Raw genomic sequence first — 22,728 nt, 5'->3', positions numbered from 1 at the left:
GAGATTCTAGAGGCCCACGCCATCTCCTTTATGTCAGTATCAAATATAGGAATGATATTACCATTAAAGAGAGAACATAAATACAAAACGAGTAGATCAGTCTTTGTATTAGAAAAATTGGTCCCACTTTATATGAGGTAGCCTTAACTAGGTACTGTACTTACATTTGAATTAATCATTTTATACACTTATGGTATACATACATGTTTTCACATTGTCTATTGTCTATTATCTACTTATATTTTAAAATAATACCTGCATGTAATTACATCTGTAATTAATTTCTGTAATTACCTATTCCTTACACTTTAACCCACCCTTAAACATACCCATACCACCAAACCTGTCCCTAACCTTATCCGTATCCCACCTCACTAGCAGCAAAAGTGTTTTGCAATACAGTATTTTTTTGTGTAAGTGCATAGTAGTTAAGGCCACCTAATATAAAGTGGCAACGGAAAATTAAACTGGAATTAGGTCTAACAATAATATTCAGGTACAGAAATACTACAGAAATTTAATGAAGTAATCAAAAGTAAAGATAATCTTCTCCATATAAATAAATAAATAAATACACATGAATCCTTTCAGTTAAATTTACTAAAGTTATTCACTCAAGAGCTGTGAGTGATTTATTTCAGTTTTTTTTTTTTTTGTTTGATTAAATGGGAACTTTCACAATTTTCACATGTTGGTATGATTCTTTAAGGCCTTCATGAAATTTCTAAGATACTTTGGTTAAAATTTCTCAGTGGTCATGTAAAACAACATAATTTTTACCTTTTCTAAAACCGCTCTGTTCACAGCGACCTGTTAAGGTTGTGACGATGGATGACAATGGGATGAGGATCCAAATGCAGCTTTATTAAGTTCAATAATCAAAGTAGTACAGTCCAGGTCAATCGACAGCATACAGGGCAATATAGACAATACAGAATAGTGGTCAGAGTCCAGGTAGAAAGTCAGGGCGGGCAGCAGGCAAAACAGAATAAATCCACAAAACAAGCGATGGGTCAAAAGGCAGGCGGCAGACAATCAACAGACAGGAACAGACAGATTGGCAACAGGAAAACAGACTAGGAATGAACGCTCGGTAATGTTAGCATAAGCAGAACAAGACTTCGCAACGTGTGTGTGTGTGTGTCACAGGAAGTGATTGGCTGTATGATCAGTGTCATGTGAGGGATCATGGGAAATGGAATCCATAATGTGAGTCCAGACTGGAGTGCTCTCTAAAGGAGTTCATGAGCACTCCAGTCGGCAATCGTGACAGAGCCCCCCCTTTAAGGAGCGGATTCCAGACGCTCCAAAAAAACAGTATGACAGTCCGGGAGAGTGATGGAGCGGACATGGCACAGAGGCAGGACTGGGGGAACCGGTCCATGTGCAGGTGGAGGACCAGGAGACTGAGGCGGAGCCGACAGAGGGAGGAGCCATGGTGGAGGAAGTGGGGACTGAGGCAGGACCAGCAGATAAGAGAGCCAGGATGGAGCCGGCAGAATGGGGAAAGCTGAGGACCACCTCAGCAGGGTAGATGGAAGCGAAGATTCCCCCGGCAGAGAAGACCACCAGTGCCGAACGAAACCCCTCCAAGATGGCACAGACCAGGCCTCCATGGCGGAGCAGAAGACTGCCAGACAGGAGCAGATGGGACTGGAGACCTCCAAGGCGGAGCAGAAGACCACCAGGCCGGAGCAGACAGAATAGGAGGCCTCCATGGCAGAGCAGGAGACCACGAAGCCGGATCCGACAGACCTGGAACACAGGGGAAAGAACTTTGTGCTTAACAGTCTGTGGGTCCTTGGGCAAGGCAGGCAGGGATGAGAGTTCACATATGGCCTCCGTTGCCGAGACAGGACAGGCTGAGAGTTCATTGACGGCCTCCGTTGTCGAGACAGGACAGGCTGAGAGTTCATTGATGGCCTCCGTGGCTGTGACTGAACAGGCAGAGAGTTCGCTGACGGCCTCCATAGCCGTGACAGGACGGGCAGGAAGTTCATTGACAGCCTCCATAGCTGTGACAGGACAAACAGAGAGATCATTAACGGCCCCCGTGGCCGTGGCAGGACGGGCAGAGAGTTCATTGAACGAGGAAGTGTTACAGGGCGCTACCACCGTGCATGGAGCAAACGCAGCCGTCCCTATCTCGTGAGGTTCTGCAGCCTCGGCCGCCACCTCTGGGGAAACTACGGTGGCCCTCATTGACGTGGAGGGAGAAGCAGCAGACAAAGCTGCCTCCAGGGGTTCTGCAGCGTGAGCCGCCACCTCTGGAGACTCGGTGGTGGTGTACGCGTCCCAGACACACAAAAGGGTGACTCCCATGATGGGAAGTGCCATGGACAGGGAAATCAGTTCTTGAGACGAAGGCATGAAGTGAGCTGGCTCCAGACCAACAGAGGAGGTGTAATAAGGTTCTAGAAGACCAGCTGTGATGTGACGAGGCTCTGGCCAGTCAGCGGTATCAGGAGTAAACGGGAGTATCGGGCGCTCGGACAAGATGTAGCTTGGCTCTGGGCGTTCGGGCGAGACATAACTTGGCTCTGGGTGCTCAGACAAGACATGACTTGGTTCTGGACGCTCGCGCAAGACGTGACTTGGTTCTGGACACTCGGGCGAGACGTGACTTGGCTCTGGACGCTCGGGTGGGACGTGACTTGGCTCAGGATGTTCGGGCAAGATTTGACTTGGCTCTGGACGCTTGGGTGAGACGTGACTTGGTTCTGGACTTTCGGGCGAGACGTGACTTGGCTCTGGATGCTCGGGGAAGACGTGACTTGGCCTTGAAGGGATTGCTGTGACTTGACTTGACGTTGAAGGAGCAGCTTTGACTTGACTTGGCTTTGAGGAAACATATGCGACTTGGCTTGACTTTGCTGGAGCAGCTGCGACCTGGCTTGACTTTAAAGATAAAGATAAAGAAGATAAAGAGACTTTATTGTCATTGTAGTTACACAACAAAATTTGTTTGGTAGCTCACAGAGGCCAGCAGCAATAAAACAAGAAAGCAGCACAGATAAACATAGTAAGCATAGTAAAAGTATAAAATAAATAAATGTATAAAATAAAATGGCACTTAGTATAGTAATAGAAGATTGACTTTGCTGGAGTAGCTGCGACCTGGCTTGACCTTGCTGGAGCTGCTGCGATTTGATGTGATTCAGGAGGTGCTGCTGTGTCTTGAATTGACTCCGGAAGTGCTGCTGTGTCTTGGCCAGACTTAGGGTGTGAAACTGTGTCTTGGCTTGACTCAGGATGTGAAGCTGTGTCTTGGCTTGCCTTAGGAAGTGTGGCTATGTCTTGACTTGCCTCAGGAAGTGTCGGTGTGTCTTGACTTGCCTCAGAAAGTGCCGCTGTGTCTTGGCTTGATTCTAGAGGAACAGCTGCTACTTGACTCAGGAACTGCAGCTGTGACGAGATTTGACTCAGGAGCCGCAGCTTTGACGAGACTTGACTCAGGAACTGCAGCTGTGACGAGACCTGACTTTGCAGGAAAAGCAGCTGTAGCGTGACTTGAATTTGCAGGAACAGCAGCTTGAGCGTGACTTGACTTTGCAGGAACAGCCACTATGATGTGCCTTGACTTGGACGCAACAGCAGCTGGAAGAGCAGCCATGATGGGTGCAGACTCAGGATCAGCAGACAAGACGTGAGCAGGCTGTAGCTTGGCTGACATGGCATAAACAGGCTGTGGCTTGGCTGACGTGATGCTAGCGGGCGCTGGCTTGGCGGACATGGTGCTAACGAGTGCTGACTTGTGTTTAGGGAGACCAGCTGCTCGAGCTGACAGCAGCAGTGGGTCCTCCACGCTAGACACCAACCCCCTTGAAACAGAGATGACTTGAAGTGCAGATGTAGCAGTCAATTTGTGTACGTGGTCCAGTGCGGCCTCCATTTGGTTCATGCGCTCCGGTGTGGTGGCCATTTTGGTTGCAGACTCTGGCGTGGCGGCCATCTTTTGCAGTGGCTCTAGGTCCGCGGCCATTTTGTGAGCTAGTAACGGGTTGGCGGCCATTTTGTAATTTGGCTCTGGGCTGGAGGTTACTGTGAAAAAACGCTTGTTCTCCTCTGTGATTTCCACAGTAAAAGGAGAGCCACTCATTTGCAGTACAAAGTCTATGTAGTATTGTAAAGTCCAGTTCGTCTCATGGGGTGGCATTAAAGAGCTGAATGGCTCAGAAAGTCCACCACGAAAAAATAACATTAAGCATATATCGTCCAGAGAAGTTAAATTTGATAGTTCAATGAAGTCTGCAACATAATCCTCAATAGGATGCTCACCTTGATGGAGACGCATGATCTGAACTACTGAATCCATGCTGGGACCGGGTAACTCCGAGAGAGGTTGCTGGATCCGGGTATGGTGAAGTCTTATGTGACGATGTATGACAACAGGATGAGGATCCAAAGGCAGCTTTATTAAGTTCAATAATCAAAGTTGTACAGTCCAGGTCAGTCAACAGCATACAGGGCAATATAGACAATCCAGATAGGCAATCGTGACAACTAAACTAAACTATCTACATAGAAACTATTGACTGAACGTCTGATGTATATGGCACACAAAAATAGAAACACTTCAGGAGTTTCAAAGTTGTCATCAGATTGGTTGAATTATACAGGATTTCCAGGTAATGCGTCGCGTTCTTTAAGATGCTGTAATGCTGACCCCCTCACAAAAGAAGAAAGCCATCGTGTTTACAACTGTTATGATGAGCGCTTAACAGAATCAACTAAACACTGGATTTTCAAAAGTATGTGCAATATTTAAAGTTTGCGGCACAAAATCTTTAAAATATAGAGTTTTACACACTGGTCTGTTATTGTGTGGACATTTTCACTCTCCTAAACTTGACACAACACAAAACGGAATAGATTGGTTTCTTTACCTGTCAGTCATATGGCTTCCTGGGCAGGCCTTGATCGTCTGCCGTCAATATGCCGATTAAGCTGGCTGCACACTAGACGATTTTTAAATCTTAACCGATTTTAAAACCATGGGAGACCACAGACATGAAGACACTTTCTACAGATTTTTAGCCTTATAATCCACTGAATGCGCACAGTAGGACAGTATGATAAAAAGTATAAAGCTTGAAAATATAGCAGTATTGGCATATCCAAAGACATTATTAACAAAACTTGATAGACAAGACAGTTTTACAATTGACCAGTTGTCACAATATAATTTGTCAATGTGATATTTACAAAAGGGCCTCAAATTTGATAACAGGACGGATGCAACTGACAAGGAGTTTGGAACAATCCATGAGAAAATTTAATTTAATTTAATTTAATTTATTGAGATGCACCTGTATGTATATATCCCTTATTTTGTTATACTCTTTGTCTGGTCTCGTCAATTTATTCTTTCTTTCTTTCTTTCTTTCTTTCTTTCTTTCTTTCTTTCTTTCTTTCTTTCTTTCTTTCATAAGTTATACCAGCGGTTCTCAATTCCAGTGCTCGCGTATCACCACCCTGCACATTTTGTATCTTTCTCTTATCACTTCAACTGTATGTGCGCTGCGAAGTGGAGATTACAGGATATTCTGCCATGATTCCAGTTCAAACGAAAATATTTGTTCCATTCAAAGGGCATTGAAGTGTGTGAGACATGCATTTAAATTGTATTTATTTACAGAGGTATATAATGTCACACTTCATGCTTCTCTTGTAAGTTTTCTCTCTGTCTAAAGACGCTGCAGGCAATGGCAGAGCACAAATCCATGAATGAATGTTCCAAAGTGAAGTAAACTTCAACAGATTTCCCCTGCTCAGGGAGTAGGGAGCAATGGACACTGTGTAGGGACCATGTCAATTGGAACACAGTTCATGCACAGGGCTCACTTCTAATGAGCTGATGATCTGAATCAGTTGTGTTAACAAAGAGAGACATGCAAAATATGCAGAGCGGGGGTACGCATGGACTGGAATTGAGAACTATAGCGTTATACTAACAAGAAACTATGCTTCTAACCACAGGTCGAGAGCTTCATTTCCAACCACACAACTTTGCAATGCTATTTGCAAATGTTTATTGAAACTGTGGATTTGGGAAACACCAAATCTTTGAACTATGTTGGTAATGTTGAAACTTGCAACCATAGTTGGCTAACTATGCATCAAGAGAAAACACCCTGAATGACACCCACATTACAGGCTAAGGGTCAAATTCACTCTCAAATTACAACATACACACATATACAAATAAAACACTTTTGGCCTACATTACATTAAATAAAAAAATGCATGAAATACAATTATTTAGAGCTGTAATTGAGCAAAATCCTTGGGTGTACCCTACCTTTTACAGCACATGTGGGGCTGTTTGCACAGGTATTGTAAATATATTTGACCTTTATTAATTTTAACAAATCAAGTTTTTTTGTGTTGAGCTCTTAATTAATCCCAAGAAATTATTCTATGTATCTTATATATTTCCCTAATGACAAATCAGTAAATATAAAGCAAGCAAGACCTCATTACTTTCAGCTGTGACACACCCATCTGTGGATACTGTAGCTACTTTATTTCCTTGGGCAACAATGGTAATTGAACCTTCATGATTACGATCAAATGTCTGTTTTAGTTATGTTTTACTGACCTTATACAAACATTGTCTTATGTTTGGTTGTACTGCATAATATATGTTCATTTCATGTGATTGGAAGGACTGTACTATGAATACCGTGATGGATAACATGACTTATCCTGTGATACTGACACTTATGATGCCAAAAGAAACTAAATCATATAGGCATGTATATTTTATTTGCTTTCTTTCCTTATATTTACTTATATTGACGATTAATATCCGTCTTGTTATGGTCATTATCATGGAGAAAGCACTTCATGAACCAATGTACATATTCTTGTGTCACATGTGTATAAATGGGGTTTATGGAGCCTCAGGATTCTACCCGAAAATTCTGTCTGATTTAATATTGGATTCATATGTGATCTCCTCTCACATGTGTACTTTGCAAACTTTTGTTATCTATACCTCTTTACTTTCTGAGATCACAATATTAACAGTGATGGCTTATGACAGATATGTAGCTATATGTAAACCTTTAGAGTATCATTCCAAATTAACTAAAAACACCTGTGTGAAATTAATTATGTTCTCATGGATTGTTCCCAACTTTTCTGTGATTCCAGCAGTCCTGTTATCAAATTTGAGGCCCTTTTGTAAATATCACATTGACAAATTATATTGTGACAACTGGTCAATTGTAAAACTGTCTTGTCTATCAAGTTTTGTTAATAATGTCTTTGGATATGCCAATACTGTTATATTTTCAAGCTTTATACTTGTTATCGTAGTGTCCTACTTTAAACTGATCTCTGCATGTAAATTATCTAAAGAAAACAGAAGGAAATTCTGGCAAACATGTTTGCCACACATATTTTCACTTACAAATTTCACTATTGCTTTGCTTTTTGATATCATGTATAGCAGATATGGTGCAAATGACATTCCAGAGAGTTTGCGTCATTTTTTGGCTCTAGAGTTGGTGATAATCCCACCTGTGTTCAATCCTCTGGTCTATGGGTTAAATATTAGAGCAGTGCGTAAAAGAGTTTTCAATTCATGTGTTGCAGCAAGAGTAAATGATTCACAAAAAAAATCTAAACTTGATTATGTTCTAAAACTGATAGATGTAAAATTCTAGTTTGACCTTGAATTGTGACAATGTGAGAAAGAGTGTGGTTTAAACATTTTTATGGTGAGATTTATGTACAAACTGAAAATCAGTTGTGAATCAAAGCATGTTGTAAAATGCATTTGATCCAATCCTTCAAGCTGTCTGACTATCATATTGGAACATTGTATATCTAGGACTAACATTTTAAGCACATTAAGTATTGTAGAGTTACAGGTCCATATATTAAAAAAAATATATTTTTACTAATGCAAAATTTTCAGTCATTCTTGGGTCATCTGTTTGTAAATGGGGTTTATGGAGGATGTTTCCCTAAATTTCAGTCTGATTTAATACTACTGTGATCTCTAACATGTGCTCTGTTCTTTGTGAATTTACAGTTTTCACAGTGATGCCCAATGATATGTAGCCATATGTCACCCTTTAGACCAGGGGTGCCCAAAGACACCCCTGCTTTAGACTAGACTATCAGAAATTTTCATGTCTTCTGCTGGTCTGTTCCGTGCATTATGTTCAGTGCCCTGCTTTTGTCACATTGTTTGGTATGGTGTAAAAATTAAATTGTCATATATTTTTGGTCATAAAGTGCCATTTTTAATTGTCCTTAAACGCTGTGCCAAATACATGTATTTATACGTAAACAATAATTAAAAAAAAAAAAAAAAAAAATGAGCATTTTCACAGTTGAAGCCAGATGATTCATCCATCACAAATAGACTTATTTGATTAGCAACACAGAAAAAGTGCTGAATCATAAATACTTCTGAAGCAATTTCCATCTTTATTTTAATTTCTATTATTATTATAATTTTTTTTTACAATTATCAAAATTCTAAATGTTTCTTTATTTTCAGTGTAAACTTAGACTTTAAATAACGGATTCCCAATATGACCCTACTGAACTGAACTGTAAATGTTAATATTGTAGTTTGTGTATTACTGTCATTGTGATTTGTGTGAGGAATATTAAAGGCAGCTTTACAGAAGACAGTTTCATTATCCAGGTCAATTTAGTTTAGGTTTTGTTCTTATCCGATCAGTGGCGCCCCTGCCTGAACACAAAAGTGCAGAAAGTGTCTGAAAGTACGGACAGTGTGTACCCTGACATCCACAATTTCAGTACATATTTTGTAACACAATTTCTAAATCATGCATATCAGTAATCATATAGGTCTAAACCAAATTTACCAATAATCATTTCTGAAAAATGTGGGTGATTTGACGAGAATGTATTATATAAAGTTTCATGACACTCTTATTTAACAATGCAGTTGTTTTGTCTATGCTGTTTTACTTCTTTGTATGCAAGCTCACTTATGCCACTGACTAAAAAAAATTATGTTTGTGATGTTTTATTTCACATTTCAGACTTTAATGGTTATTTACAGAATTGTGTGATACACCCTGACAATTCAGATTTTCTTCCTTCTGAAATTCTTCCTCAGAATTTTGAGATATAAACTCACAAATGCGAGTTTTAAAGTCTGAATTGCATGATATGAAGTGTAATCAGCACAAACTCAGCTACAATAATATACAATAATATGTATGTAGCATGTATCAGCATGTATGTACAAATTTATATTTCATTTTAAGCTTTTGAATTAATACATAAATAAATAAAGTGAAGATATGAAAATATTTGGTTATTTTAACAAATCAAAGGTTTTCTATTTTTTTCCATGAGAAAATAATTAAGCCATAGAGATTTCAGAGCATCTTCTACAGACATCCCTATGATAACATAGGGTTGTCTCAACCCTATGAATTATAGGAATGTGTTAATGTTTTACTATTTGAACTGAACTGGATGATGATATCACTGAATTCATTGATGATCTGCTATTAACTGAAAATTGATTGTTTACAATAATGCGTTACTTACACACTATTGTCCTGTTTAAATACTGTGAAGTTGCTTTGACACAATCTGTATTGTTAAAAGCACTATATAAATAAAGTTGAGTTGACTTGATAACAGACTTATAAAAACCAACCAGACCTTGAAATGTTCAACTGAGATGACAACAGCTCTGAATCTGTTTATTTCTGAGAGACTCTCAGTCCTGATGTAGCCAACAGTGGATTTTGAATACTAATGAGATAAACTGTTTTAAATCCTTATCTGAGCTTTTATTAACATTAGTTTGCTTTCCGTTTGTATTGCATTGTCATTTGTTTCATGTGATTTGAAGTAGGGCTGCAACGATTAATCAAACGATGTTGTGAGGCGCGTTTAGTCAATGAAGCCGGTACTTTGATTAGTAGTAAATCCTCCATACCATGATAAATAACATGTCTTATCCTGTGATCCTGACTCTTATGGTGCCCAAAGAATCTAAATTTTTTAATTAAGTTAAATTAAGTTAAATTTACTATTAAAATAGTTATATATTCATAATTATGTAGCAAACAAGAATCAAAAACATTAAATGATTAATGTTCCCTTAATCTTATAATTCACTTATTAAACCTTTCTGTTTCACAAAAGGCTCTTTGTGGAAAATAAGGTTCTTCAGATTATAAAAGGTAAACAAGAAATGGTTCTTTAAAGAACCTTTGACAGAATGGTTCTTTGTGGAACCAAAAATGGTTCTTCTATGGCATCACTTGAAGAACCTTTTGAAGCACCTTTATGTTTAAGAGTGTACTGCCCACATTTGGGTGGAATCGAGGACTGCTCCCAGGAACGATATCCGTTGGCTGGGGGACAGCACGCTCTTGGCAAATTTGACCCTGAGTCCCAGGCACTCCAAGATGCTGAGGAGAAAGGAGCTGTGAGATATTAGCTCGTCCTCTGACTGGGCCAGAATAAGCTAGTCATTGATGTAGTTCAGGACGCAAATTCCCATCTGCCTCAGGGGGGAAAGAGCTGCATCCATGCACTTCGTAAATGTGTGGGAAGCCAGTGACAGTCCAAAGGGTAGGACTTTGTACTGATAAGCCACTCCCTCTAAGGCAGAACTCAAGAATTGCCTGTGGTAGTGGGTAATCTGGATGTGAAATTAGGCACATTTCAGATCCAGGGAACAGAACTAGATGGGGATCACTCCAAGTTCCAAATCCAGCTCCTCAACAGCTTTAGACAGGACGTGGAGTAATTTGGCATCCATGCCCACACTGGCCACGCTGGGCTGTGTAGACAGCAAGGGGGTGGGGTCGTGAGACCTCCCTGTCTGAAGCAGCCAATGACATGCTGTCACACTCGCTCCCTCCAAAAGAGACCAGATTGCTCGCAGCCACAGAGGGACGCTGGTCCAGATGTGAGAAGAGAACGGGCGAATCCTCTCTAGGTTGCAAGAGTGAGGCACACAGGGGCTCAGCCAAGAAGAGAGGTCCGAATTTGCTGTAAGGCCTTGTTCATGGCGAAGGCTTCTTGAAGAGCGAAGGCTTGAGTCTCCTGCGAAGAATTGTAGTCGTCGCTGAAGGAGAAGGATGAGATCCTATGGTGAAATGCCTGCTTATATGTCCACCTCTTCTGGCGGACTTTGGAGGGCTTTATCGCCAGTTATTCACTGCACAAACCAATGGCCGTGCAGTTACACTGTGTTATTGAAAAAAGATTCAGTCTCTGAGAAAATTTAGGAGCTTTTCCCCAAAGTGTCTTTATCAGATGTAGTATGAATGAAGTATCGATAGGGAACCCACCAACATCACAGAGTTTAAGTGATTATGAACAAAGGAATGGGCTCAAACTAGCATTTCTTCTTTCTACCTCTAACTGTAATGTATTCCAATTGCCCGCTATGAACTTTCTGGAACTATTTGAAGTTCCGTTGTCGTACAGCTCTCTCTCAACGGCTCTGTAGGTGATGAGCCGTACTGTTTACTTTAGCCACTAAAATTGTTAACTAGCACATTATTGGGAAAGGCGATTTGCAAAAATTCATAAAAGAAGCTGGATCATGGATGATTTGTGTAAACATAGACGCATTTATGTAGATAGGGGGGTGCGTTCCCTTCAAAAATGAAAGTAATCCACTTTGTCTTCAGTGGCTCAGATGTCAAGAGTGAATGACGACTGCTATGATCATTATTACATCCAACAACAGAACACCTCAATCGTTTAGGAGACACTCTTGTATTCCCCTGCTCAGGCATCAAAACAATTGAGAACTTTTCACTGATCACTTAGAGGTGGTCTAATGTACAAGGGCCATGTCAATCAACAATTGTGGGAGCGGCCTTGGTCTGTGTGATGTCACACATTACAAATGTTATCTAGATGTGTGTTGGCAGTGTGTAAACACCAACACCCTACAATAATAAAAATCTATTAACCATCAAACCATATTAGTCTCACTAAGCATGCCATTTTGATTCTCATGTGACATCACATTGCTTAGGTCCACACCAAAAATTATATTTTCCAGATGTTACAATAAATGATCTGTGGAGTATTTTGAGCTGAAACTTCACAAACATATTCTGGGGACATCCAAGACCAGTATTACATTTGGTAAAAAGAGTCATAATATCATAATAGGTGCCCTTAAATTCTTTTGACAAACCAAAAGACATACAATTAAATCTGTGTGTAAGTATTTTGCTCAAGTAGATGAACTTTTTCTAACTCCATATCTCAAACTAACAAGAAACTACACTTCTAACCACAGGTCAAGAGCTGTATTTCCAACTACACAACTTTGCGATGCTGTTTGTGAATGTTCGTTGAAACTATGGAGTTGGAAAACACCAAATCATTGAACTATGTTGGTAATATTGAAACCTGCAACCATATTTGGCCAACTGCATGACGGTAAACAACATCCACATTAGAGGTTAAAGGTCAAATTTATTCTAATTACAACATAATTATACACATCTATAAACCCATAGCCTACATAACTTAATAAAACAAATAAATAAAATATAATGATATTCAATTAGCATTGTAGGTGGGCAGCATGATTTACAACACACATAGTATTTAAAAAATGGATGTACACAACATTTTGCATCATATGTGAGGCTGTTTGCACAAGTATTGTTAGTAAATTTGACCTTTTTTTAGCAAACTTTTTTTTCCCAAAGTATTGTCCATGAGCACATAATTAATCCCAAGAACTTTTTATGTCTCTTATATATTTCCCTAATGACAAGCCAGTAAATATAAAACCAAGCAAGTACTCACTAATTTCATTTGCGACACATTCATCTGTGAAAAATGTATGTTTGTTTTCCTTTTTTTCTGACTGTGGCTGTTTTATTTCTTTAGACAACAATAGTAACTGAATCTTTATGAAATGTTTGCTTTAGTTATGTGCTTTACTGACCTTTGACTAATATTGTTTCATGTTTGGTAATACTTCAAAACATTTGTTCATTTCATGTGATTGGAAGGACTGTACTATGAATACTGTGATGGATAACATGATTTATCCTGTGATACTGACACTTATGGTGCCAAAAGAAACTAAAACATATAGGCATCTATATTTTACTTGTTTTCTTACATTATGTCTCTTTATATTGCCAGTTAATATTCGTCTGGTTATGGTTATTATCATGGAGAAAGCACTTCATGAACCAATGTACATATTCTTGTGTCACATGTGTATAAATGGGGTTTATGGTGCCTCAGGATTCTACCCAAAAATTCTGTCTGATTTAATATTGGATTCATATGTGATCTCTCACATGTGTACTTTGCAAACCTTTGTGATTTACAGCTCTTTACTTTGTGATTTCACAATATTAACAGTGATGGCTTATGATAGATATGTAGCCATATGTAAACCTTTAGAGTATCATTCCAAACTAACTAAAAATACCTGTGATCATACCTGTCCGATCGCTATCACTTTGTTTATTTAAACGGGGAGTCATCGCAGCTATCACCAGTAAAGTATGGAGTGCCACAAGGATCTGTCCTAGGTCCTCTACTATTTTCAATTTACATGTTACCCCTTGGTAATATTATTAGGAAATATGGGATTAGTTTCCATTTTTATGCTGATGATACTCAACTATATATTTCAACAAGACCAGATGAAACTGGGTGTTATATTAGACAGCAACCTGTCTTTTGAAAATCATATTTCCTATGTTACAAAAACAGCATTCTTCCATCTTAGAAACATTGCTAAGCTACGGAACATGTTACCTGTTTCTGATGCAGAAAAGTTAGTCCATGCATTCATGACGTCTAGACTGGACTATTGTAATGCACTACTAGGTGGTTGTCCTGCTTCTTCAATAAATAAGCTACAGGTAGTCCAAAATGCAGCTGCTAGAGTCCTTACCAGATCAAGAAAATATGATCATATTACCCCAATTTTACAGTCTCTGCACTGGCTACCTATTAGGTTCCGTATCACTTACAAAATACTACTTCTTACCTATAAGGCCCTTAATGGTTTAGCTCCTGCATACCTAACTAGTCTCCTACTACGCTACAATCCCTCACGCTCCCTAAGGTCGCAAAACTCCCGACTTTTAGTAGTACCTAGGATAGCAAAGTCCACTAAAGGAGGGAGAGCCTTTTCTCATTTGGCTCCCAAACTCTGGAATAGCCTTCCTGATAACGTTCGGGGTTCAGACACACTCTCTATGTTTAAATCTAGATTAAAGACTCATCTCTTTAGCCAAGCATTCACATAATGTATCTCATAACGTTGTACTTCAGTACATCTGATCAAATGCACATTAATATTCTTCAGCTTGGGCTAAACACATCATTTTTGTTTGGTTGGAAGTTGGAACAGCAGCTACGCTAATTATTTCTCTATTTGTTTCTCTGTCTCTGCCACGGGATTTCCATTCCGTGGTAACTAGGATTTACACAAGATTCAGTCTGGATTCAGAAGAAGAGATGATGCCAACCCCTCAGAGGACCGCAGATGATGCCAGCCTTGAAACAACATTCAGCACTACATAATTTTCCTACAAGTTTGATTACAGCACATAATCATTGCAATTAGTGTTCATCATCTGTTTGATTACACAGTTACTGATTTTAACATTTATATCATATGTACATCGACTTAACATACAGTATTCACCACTAATAAGCTACTAAATATATTGTAGTAGCCTAAACTTTTGTACAGCTGCTTTGCAACGATTTGTATTGTGAAAAGCGCTATACAAATAAACTTGAATTGAATTGAGTTGAATTGAAATTAATTATGTTCTCGTGGATTGTTCCCAACTTTTCTGTGATTCCAGCAGCCCTGTTGTCAAATTTGAGGCCCTTTTGTAAATATCACATTGACAAATTATATTGTGACAACTGGTCAATTGTAAAACTGTCTTGTCTATCAAGATTTGTTAATAATGTCTTTGGATATGCCAATGGTGTTCTGTATTCATGCTGTATAATTTTTATCATTGTATCTTACATTAAACTGATCTCTGCATGTAAATTATCTTTAGAAAACAAAAGGAAATTCTGGCAAACAGGTTTGCCACACGTATTATCACTGATAAATTTCACTATTGCTATGTTTTTTGATGTCATGTATAGCAGATATGGTGCAAATGATATTCCAGAGAGTTTGCGGAATTTTTTGGCTCTAGAATTGGTGATAGTCCCACCTGTGTTCAATCCTCTGATCTATGGGTTAAATATTAGAGCAGTGCGTAAAAGAGTTTTCATCTTGCGTTACAGCAAGAGTAAATGTTTCAAAAAAAAAATTCTAAACTTAATTTTGTATTAAAACAAATGCATGCAAAATGCTACTTTTGCTTTAGCAATGAATTGTGACATGTGAGAAAGTGTGTGGTTTTAACAAGCATATTTATGGTATGTTGTACGTACAAACTGAAAAAAAAAATCTGTTGTGAATCTAACAATCACTTAAGAACCTAAGCATGTTGTCCAGTGCATTTAATCAATTTCTTCAACACTGTATATTTAAATAACATTTTTTAAAGTATTGTAGAGTTGTGAACTTACATAATGAATATATATTTATATATATTTAAATATATAATTTACTGGCCTGTGCTGTGCATCTGCCCCTGCCTGAAATCAAAAGTATGGAATTACCTGAATGTATGGACAGTGCATACCCTAACATCACCATAATTTCAGTACATATTCTGTAATATAATTTTTGAATCATGTGTGTCAGTAATCATATAGGCCTATGACAAATTTTCTAATAATCATTCTCAGAAAACTGTGGGTGACTTTTCTCTTGCCATGGTTCTCTTTCCCCCAATTTGAGAATGTACTATTTCATGACACTCTCTTATTTAACAATGCAGTTTGTCTATGCTGTTTTACTGCTTTGATACACCGTTAAAAAACAACAACAGTCTAGTGTATGTAGTCATACAAAAACATTTTAAAATTATGTGTAAAATCGAACATTAAAAATTGCAACAATATTATATAGCAAGGGGTATCTGTCAGTCTGTAGGTTTTAACAAAAAGTTATTGATTCAAATAACTGATAATTTAACAATGAACATGTTCAGCAAAAATGAGAATTAATGTCTAACCTCCATACTTTCTCCAGGATAAATGTAAACAAACATCTTTTTTTTTTTTTTTTTTTGTGGGTACACCTGCATCTGAAAGTGTCAGTCCAAACAAATCAATAACATTAAACATTATTTGTCTTTTAATTCTCTGGGGTTTGAGGGGGCTTTTGACAAGAAGTTTCAGCAAGTTAGGTAATTTGTGTTTTGTTTTGTTTTTTCAATTTATTATAAACATATTAATGGCTAAGTCTGATTACACTTTAAATCAGCAAGAACTAGGATATAATAATATGTAATCAGCATATACATCTCTATTTCATTTTTATGCTTTTAAAGTGAATGCAAAAATGAATAAAGTGAAGGCATATGAGCATATTTGCTTATTTTAGCAAATCAGATATCCCTAAAGATAAAACACTTATAAAAAACAACCAGACCTCATAACATTTAGCTCTAACAGAGCTGATGAAACAGGAAGCGGGCGGATCCATTTGCACGCTTTTATTAAAATCGGACAAAGACATGAGCTGTATCCGAAATTGCCCCCTATACCCTCAAATAGGGCACTATTTGAGGGGACAGCCATTTTAAGTGGTGTTCGAAATCATAGTGGATGTTCTTGAGTGCACTCATTTAATCCCACAATGCACCGAAAAAATTAGTGTACAACCGATGTACACTTAACATCTAGAGATAACCCATAATGCACAGTGAGAGTCGTGCACCGATTGAATACCAGCGTCTCACCAGAAGATGGCGCCTGAGGCTGAATCATCCATCCATTCATATTCCACGGCGTAATACAGTGTACTAAACAGGTACAAGTTCGTTGTAAATTGATTATTAAATTGTTTAACTATACATAATTTGTACATCATTTCCATTACATAGTTCAAGATATATACTTTAATCTTACTACTGGAACTGCTCGTTTCAAACGATTATTACACAGCAATTACAAATATTACAAAGCAAACCATGCAAAAGTATCAGTCCTTCCGTTGCATTTAGTGTCTGAATTCACTCACTCGTTTTCATTCACTCCTTCAAGTGGACTGTATGAGTGGAGTAATGTAGGGAATAGTGTATGAGGGTATAGGGGGCGATTTCGGATACAGCCATTAACAAGCAGGGTCAAACACAGTCAAAAAGGTACATTACGGGCAAGACATGAGAGTAATCCATAAACAGGTGAGGGTTGATCAGCAGGATTATTCCAGGGGGCTAGGTAAATGGGTAATCCAAATATGAGGCAAGCGTTCATATGAGGGGCAAACAGAGTCTGAAACGGTTGGGTAAAGAGTAAATCCAAAAGAGGCTAGAATGTTCTAGGGCAGACAGAAAGCAGACAAGACCAGAAAACAAGGCGGGGATTCAAAAACACAAATGACTAGGACTAAGGTAAATAAGCAGTTGGCTCTGTACAATGCTAACACAATAAGCGTGTTAAACTCAATTAAATACTCAGCTGTCTGAAAGCAGGAGTGCCACATATTTATACCGAGTCCGATTGGATACACCTGTGAAAGTAATGAGTGAGGGGGAGTATGGGAATTGTAGTCCAGGGTGTAGTGCAATAGTCCGTTAGTGAGAGAGTCAATATAATATAAAGAGTGGCATCTGGTGGTGAGTGAACGAAGGCCACAGACTGGAATCGTGACATCAGCTGAGATCACAACTAGCTCTGAATCTGTTTTTTTCTCCTTGTTTCCTTGGTTACCCATTGGTTAATTTTCCATTCAGCTGTTTCTGTTTAACTCCCTCATTTAGTCAGAGTGTATATATACCCCTTGTTTTCTTATACTCTTTGTCTGGTCTCATTAAGTTATACTTTCGTTTCAGGCACTCTTCCCACAAAATGCTTGCAGGTCCCTGACCCTCTTGATAGTGTCATGATCGGGGCTGTGGGTCTTCCCTCAGCCTCTCGAGGTCGCTGTTCCCCTTGCACTACACTCCCCTAGTCGTTCACGTTTGTCTTGTCATTTGCACTGATTACACGCACACCTGTTCACAATCACTATCAGGACTATAAGTATCATCTCCACTCACTCTGCATTCATGTGTGCATTGTCTCCTGTCATGTTTGTTTTCATGTTCCTGGATTCCTGATTTAAGCTTATGTTCTAGATCTTGTTTATTTTGTGTTTTAGTTCTTAGTTTGCCGTATTGGCCTTCTGTTTGTTTGTTTTGTTATATCTATTAAAAATCATTTCTTACCCGCATTTGGACCCAGACCTCCTTTATCTACCGTGACAGAATGCACACATCACAGATGGGTCCAGCGGGGAGGATTTTTTTTTAAGAGGCGGCGGACGCACGTTTGGGGGCGGCGACCACCCGCTCTGTTCCTGACACTGCAGGGATGTCATTTGAGGCGGCATCGGCCGCTAGGTTCGAGTTCATCTACGCCTGCCTGGTGGCGGTGGACGTCCGCAGTGCCGAGACTGCGCGGAGGCGCCCCTGCTTTGTGGAGGGGGTGGAGGTGCTCTTTCGCGGGGAGGTGGCGACAACCGCTATCTCCGTGCCTGCGTCCGATATCTCCGTGCCTCACGCGGCGACGTCCGCAATCTCCGTGCCTGACGCGGCGACGTCCGCTATCTCCGTGCCTGACGCGGCGACGTCCGCTATCTCCGTGCCTGAGGCGACGACGTCCGCTATCTCCGTGCCTGAGGCGGCGACGTCCGCTATCTCCGTGCCTGAGGCGACGACGTCCGCTATCTCCGTGCCTGAGGCGGCGACGTCCGCTATCTCCCTGCCTGAGGCGACGACGTCCGCTATCTCCCTGCCTGAGGCGACGACGTCCGCTATCTCCCTGCCTGAGGCGGCGACGTCCGCTATCTCCGTGCCTGAGGCGACGACGTCCGCTATCTCCGTGCCTGAGGCGGCGACGTCCGCTATCTCCCTGCCTGAGGCGACGACGTCCGCTCTCTCCGTGCCTGAGGCGGCGACATCCGCTATCTCCCTGCCTGAGGCGACGACGTCCGCTATCTCCCTGCCTGAGGCGACGACGTCCGCTATCTCCCTGCCTGAGGCGGCGACGTCCGCTATCTCCCTGCCTGACGCGGCAACGTCCGCTATCTCCCTGCCTGACGCGGCGACGTCCGCTATCTCCTTGCCTGAGGCGACGACATCCGCTAACTCCGTGCCTGACGCGGCGACGTCTGCTCAGGCTCCGCTGGCGGCAAGGCATGCTCGCGTGACCCCGCTGCACGGCCCTGGCCCGCCATCCCTCCCCCTGACTTGCCTTCCTCCGTACCTCCTCCCTCCAGACTTTGGGAACGTCTGGAAGCCGTTCCGTAGGGAGGGGGTACTGTCATGATCGGGGCTGTGGGTCTTCCCTCAGCCTCTCGAGGTCGCTGTTCCCCTTGCACTACACTCCCCTAGTCGTTCACGTTTGTCTTGTCATTTGCACTGATTACACGCACACCTGTTAACAAACACTATCAAGGCTATAAGTATCATCTCCACTCACTCTGCATTCATGTGTGCATTGTCTCCTGTCATGTTTGTTTTCATGTTCCTGGATTCCTGATTTAAGCTTATGTTCTAGATCTTGTTTATTTTGTGTTTTAGTTCTTAGTTTGCCGTATTGGCCTTCTGTTTGTTTGTTTTGTTATATCTATTAAAAATCATTTCTTACCCGCATTTGGACCCAGACCTCCTTGTTTGAACCGTGACAGATAGAGGTGAGCATGGTCAGGAGTGCTGTGTTAACCCTCTGGGGCCTGAGGTGTTTTGGGGCCCTGAAGAAGTTTTGACATGCCCTGACATTTGTGCTTTTTTCAGTATCTTAAAAACATATGAATGGTTAAAGTCAGATTACATTGTAATCAGCACATATTGGGCTACAATAATATGCAAGCAACATTAATGTGCATGTTTGTGTTTTTGAGAAAACTATGTTTATGCGTGGTTATTGAAAATCTAAAGTTTTGAAGTCACTGAAATAAGGCCATGAAGCACATACAGGACATTTCTTTACAAGACTTTAGATAATTGGATGTCGTAGGCTAGAATTTTTTCAACCAAATGATGTGAAAATCATCTCGTTCACTCGTTTAGAGAAAACAATATATTGATTTAAATTTTATAAAACATGTTTTGTGATCGAAAGGGATTATTCATAGGTGTGGCAATGACCCATGAATATTTAGCAATTCACACCTGAGAGACAAAAGAGCCCTCCCTAATGGCCCCATCAATGACTGACTTGACTATAGCAGGTAAGGAAACAATGTGAGAAGATTCAGAGAATGGAGTTTTAGATTATTTTTATTTTATTTACTATCACTGTATAAACAAAACATACATAATGAAGGTCCAAGACACATTATTGAGCTCCCTCATCTAACCACACAGATGTGCACAGACTTTGTGGCATTTCTGAAAACTTCTTCTGAATTCTGTTCAACAAATGAAACAAATCTTACCTGCTATTATGTGTGCCCTTAAAAAAATACAAAAATAGTCAAAAACTTGTTTTACACTAGAATATCAGTGTAGTTGAACATCTCAAGTTTCTAGTGCTCTCAGAGGAAAACAGTTTGAAGGGACTCATGGGAAAGAGGGCAGGATTCATCTTTTGAGCAGGTTTGAGATCACTACAAAAACAAAACAAACCAAAAATCATATCAGGATCATCTGTCAGAATACAGTCTATACTCTAGAATTTGTACTAATGTAAAAAAAGGACATGTAATATCTAAGAAACTAATAATTATTGTTTAGCACTATATTACTAATAAACGTGATGTAAACACACATTCAGTGTAAGCACTCATATTACTTTTACACTGTTATACAATAAAATAAATAAATAAAGTATGATTCTACATTCATAAAGATATCGTCATAAATGCATCTCACAGTCATAATCACATCGTTTTTCTAGAACATTATAAATATCCTGCCATTGTAAGAGATGCAATGCAATCAAACGTAATGTTTCATTTGATAAAGTCAGGAATTTTAGTTTGGAATAAGTCTAACTAGTAAAATGTGTACATGTTTTGTCAAAGTAAATAACAGCGAAAGCTAGTAGGAAAATGAAAGTAAGACTTACTCATGTAAATGTCTCCTCCTGCTGGGTTTGCCTCGCATCGCGTCCTTAGGATTGAGGTAAATATAAGTCTTATTCCTCACAGCATATCTTCATTCAGTAACAAACTGTAACCAAGATGAACTTGAAGTCATGTTGCTTTGTTGCAGTGATGTGGGAGTTTCCTCACGTACAGATACTCCGGTCCTTGCTGCGCTAGTAGCACATGGCTAATTTGCATGGCAAAAGATTTCGCGATGGTGGGCGCGGTCACATTAGAGATAATTAGTTGGAACTGGATAGACTAGACATCTCCGTGGTTTCATATAGATTAATTTATCACAGATTATTTGTTTTTGATAAAATTTACTTCGTTTAATAGCATAAATCTCAGGCTTTCAGTAGATACCACTTTTATGTTTGTGTGCTAAATATTCACCGTGTTTGAATGATATAAGTGACGCATTTCTAAAAGCAGTTCACGGAGACAGAGAAAACAGAAATCACCCTGTTTGTTTTCTTTATTCTAAATAAAAAAAAAACACAACTTTCTGCTGTTCTTTTGAGTGTGCCCAAATAAAAGTACACGCTTTACAGTTTCCATTGATGTATATCTCTAATGTGTATGACTTAAACCGACAGAGCATTTTTAGTGTCTTTTGCGCTGATCTTAAAAAAAGTAGGTTGGTCACGCCGGCGTGACCGTCGGCCCCAGAGGGTTAATTGACAGGATTTTAAGCTTCACTGACTCTAGCTGGTTAAAGGGATTCCTCTGAAATCCCAACAGAGAGATCCCAGGAGGGTACAAGGGGTGACCTACGAGGATTTAACCTTCTGGCACCCCACAGGAACCTGATAATCAGGTCGTGGTTCCCCAGGGACTGGCCATCCACTCCATTGTGATGTGCTGCTATAGCAAAATCCATGTCTGGGTGAGTCAGTAAGGTGCAACCATAAAGACCTGTTACTCGTCCTTCCTGACCATGCACAGTGTCTGTTTGAAAAAGCTCACTGGTGGAAAAGTATACTTGCGTAGGCCCAGGAGCCAGCTGTGTGCCAGTGCATCCATGCAGAGGGGAGCCTCGGCAAGGGAGTAGTACAGCTGGCAGTGGGAGGACGTGCGGCTCTTTTTCCAGTTGACCTAAACCCCCAACTGGCTGAGGTGTTGGAGTACCAGATCCCTGTCATCGCACAACTGTTCTTGTGATTGGCCCATGATGCCAGTTGTCGAGATAGTTGAGGATCCTGATGCCCACTTCCCATAGTGGGGCAAGGGCACACACCACAACTTTGGAAAAACATTGGAAGGCTGGGAGAGCCTTGTACTGATCAACATCTTGAACAGAAGCTTGTGAAGGGCCAGATTTAAGACTTGCAGATCCAGGACTGAAAGAGGGCCACCGCTTTTCTTGAGCACGATGAAGTAAGTTTATAAAACCCCTGCTTCATATTGGCTGGAGGGACAAGCTTGATTGCATCCATTGCCAGAGGTACATCTACTTGTGCAGGACAGGGATGTCTCAGACTGCCACCCAAGTCTCAAAAATGCAGCTGAACCTGGTGGGTTGCTTGGCAAACTGAACTGAATCAAAC

At 40.2% G+C, this 22,728-nt stretch overlaps 2 protein-coding genes across 2 annotated transcripts; both read left to right on the top strand.

Annotated features, from left to right (window-relative positions):
- Window positions 1-6,689: 6,689 nt before the first annotated feature.
- LOC141292022 (olfactory receptor 52D1-like) lies at window positions 6,690-8,056 on the top strand. Its single transcript, XM_073823997.1, has 2 exons — window positions 6,690-7,607; window positions 8,045-8,056. The coding sequence occupies exons 1-2, from the start codon at window positions 6,690-6,692 to the stop codon at window positions 8,054-8,056; spliced, it is 930 nt and encodes a 309-aa protein (XP_073680098.1).
- A 4,981-nt stretch (window positions 8,057-13,037) lies between these two features.
- Window positions 13,038-22,342, top strand: LOC141292021 (olfactory receptor 52E8-like). The gene is made up of 5 exons (XM_073823996.1): window positions 13,038-13,440; window positions 14,778-15,281; window positions 18,458-18,669; window positions 21,984-22,067; window positions 22,172-22,342. Exons 1-5 carry the CDS (start codon window positions 13,038-13,040, stop codon window positions 22,340-22,342), a joined length of 1,374 nt encoding a protein of 457 aa, XP_073680097.1.
- The last annotated feature ends 386 nt before the right edge of the window (window positions 22,343-22,728 follow it).

The sequence above is a fragment of the Garra rufa genome, chromosome 19 (assembly GCF_049309525.1).
Source record: "Garra rufa chromosome 19, GarRuf1.0, whole genome shotgun sequence".
In the NCBI taxonomy this organism is placed as follows: domain Eukaryota; kingdom Metazoa; phylum Chordata; class Actinopteri; order Cypriniformes; family Cyprinidae; genus Garra; species Garra rufa.
Note: the sequence above shows the minus strand (reverse complement) of the source record. Positions and strands in the feature narration are given on the sequence as shown.

What these genes read in the sequence shown, in the direction of transcription:
- LOC141292022 (XM_073823997.1), top strand. Translation starts at nt 6,690, where the DNA reads ATGGATAACATGACTTATCCTGTGATACTGACACTTATGATGCCAAAA.
- LOC141292021 (XM_073823996.1), top strand. Translation starts at nt 13,038, where the DNA reads ATGATTTATCCTGTGATACTGACACTTATGGTGCCAAAAGAAACTAAA. An exon ending in CAAACTAACTAAAAATACCT is followed by an intron (nt 13,441 to 14,777) that starts GTGATCATACCT and finishes AATTGAATTGAG; the next exon opens with TTGAATTGAAATTAATTATG. An exon ending in ATAGCAAAATCCATGTCTGG is followed by an intron (nt 22,068 to 22,171) that starts GTGAGTCAGTAA and finishes ATACTTGCGTAG; the next exon opens with GCCCAGGAGCCAGCTGTGTG.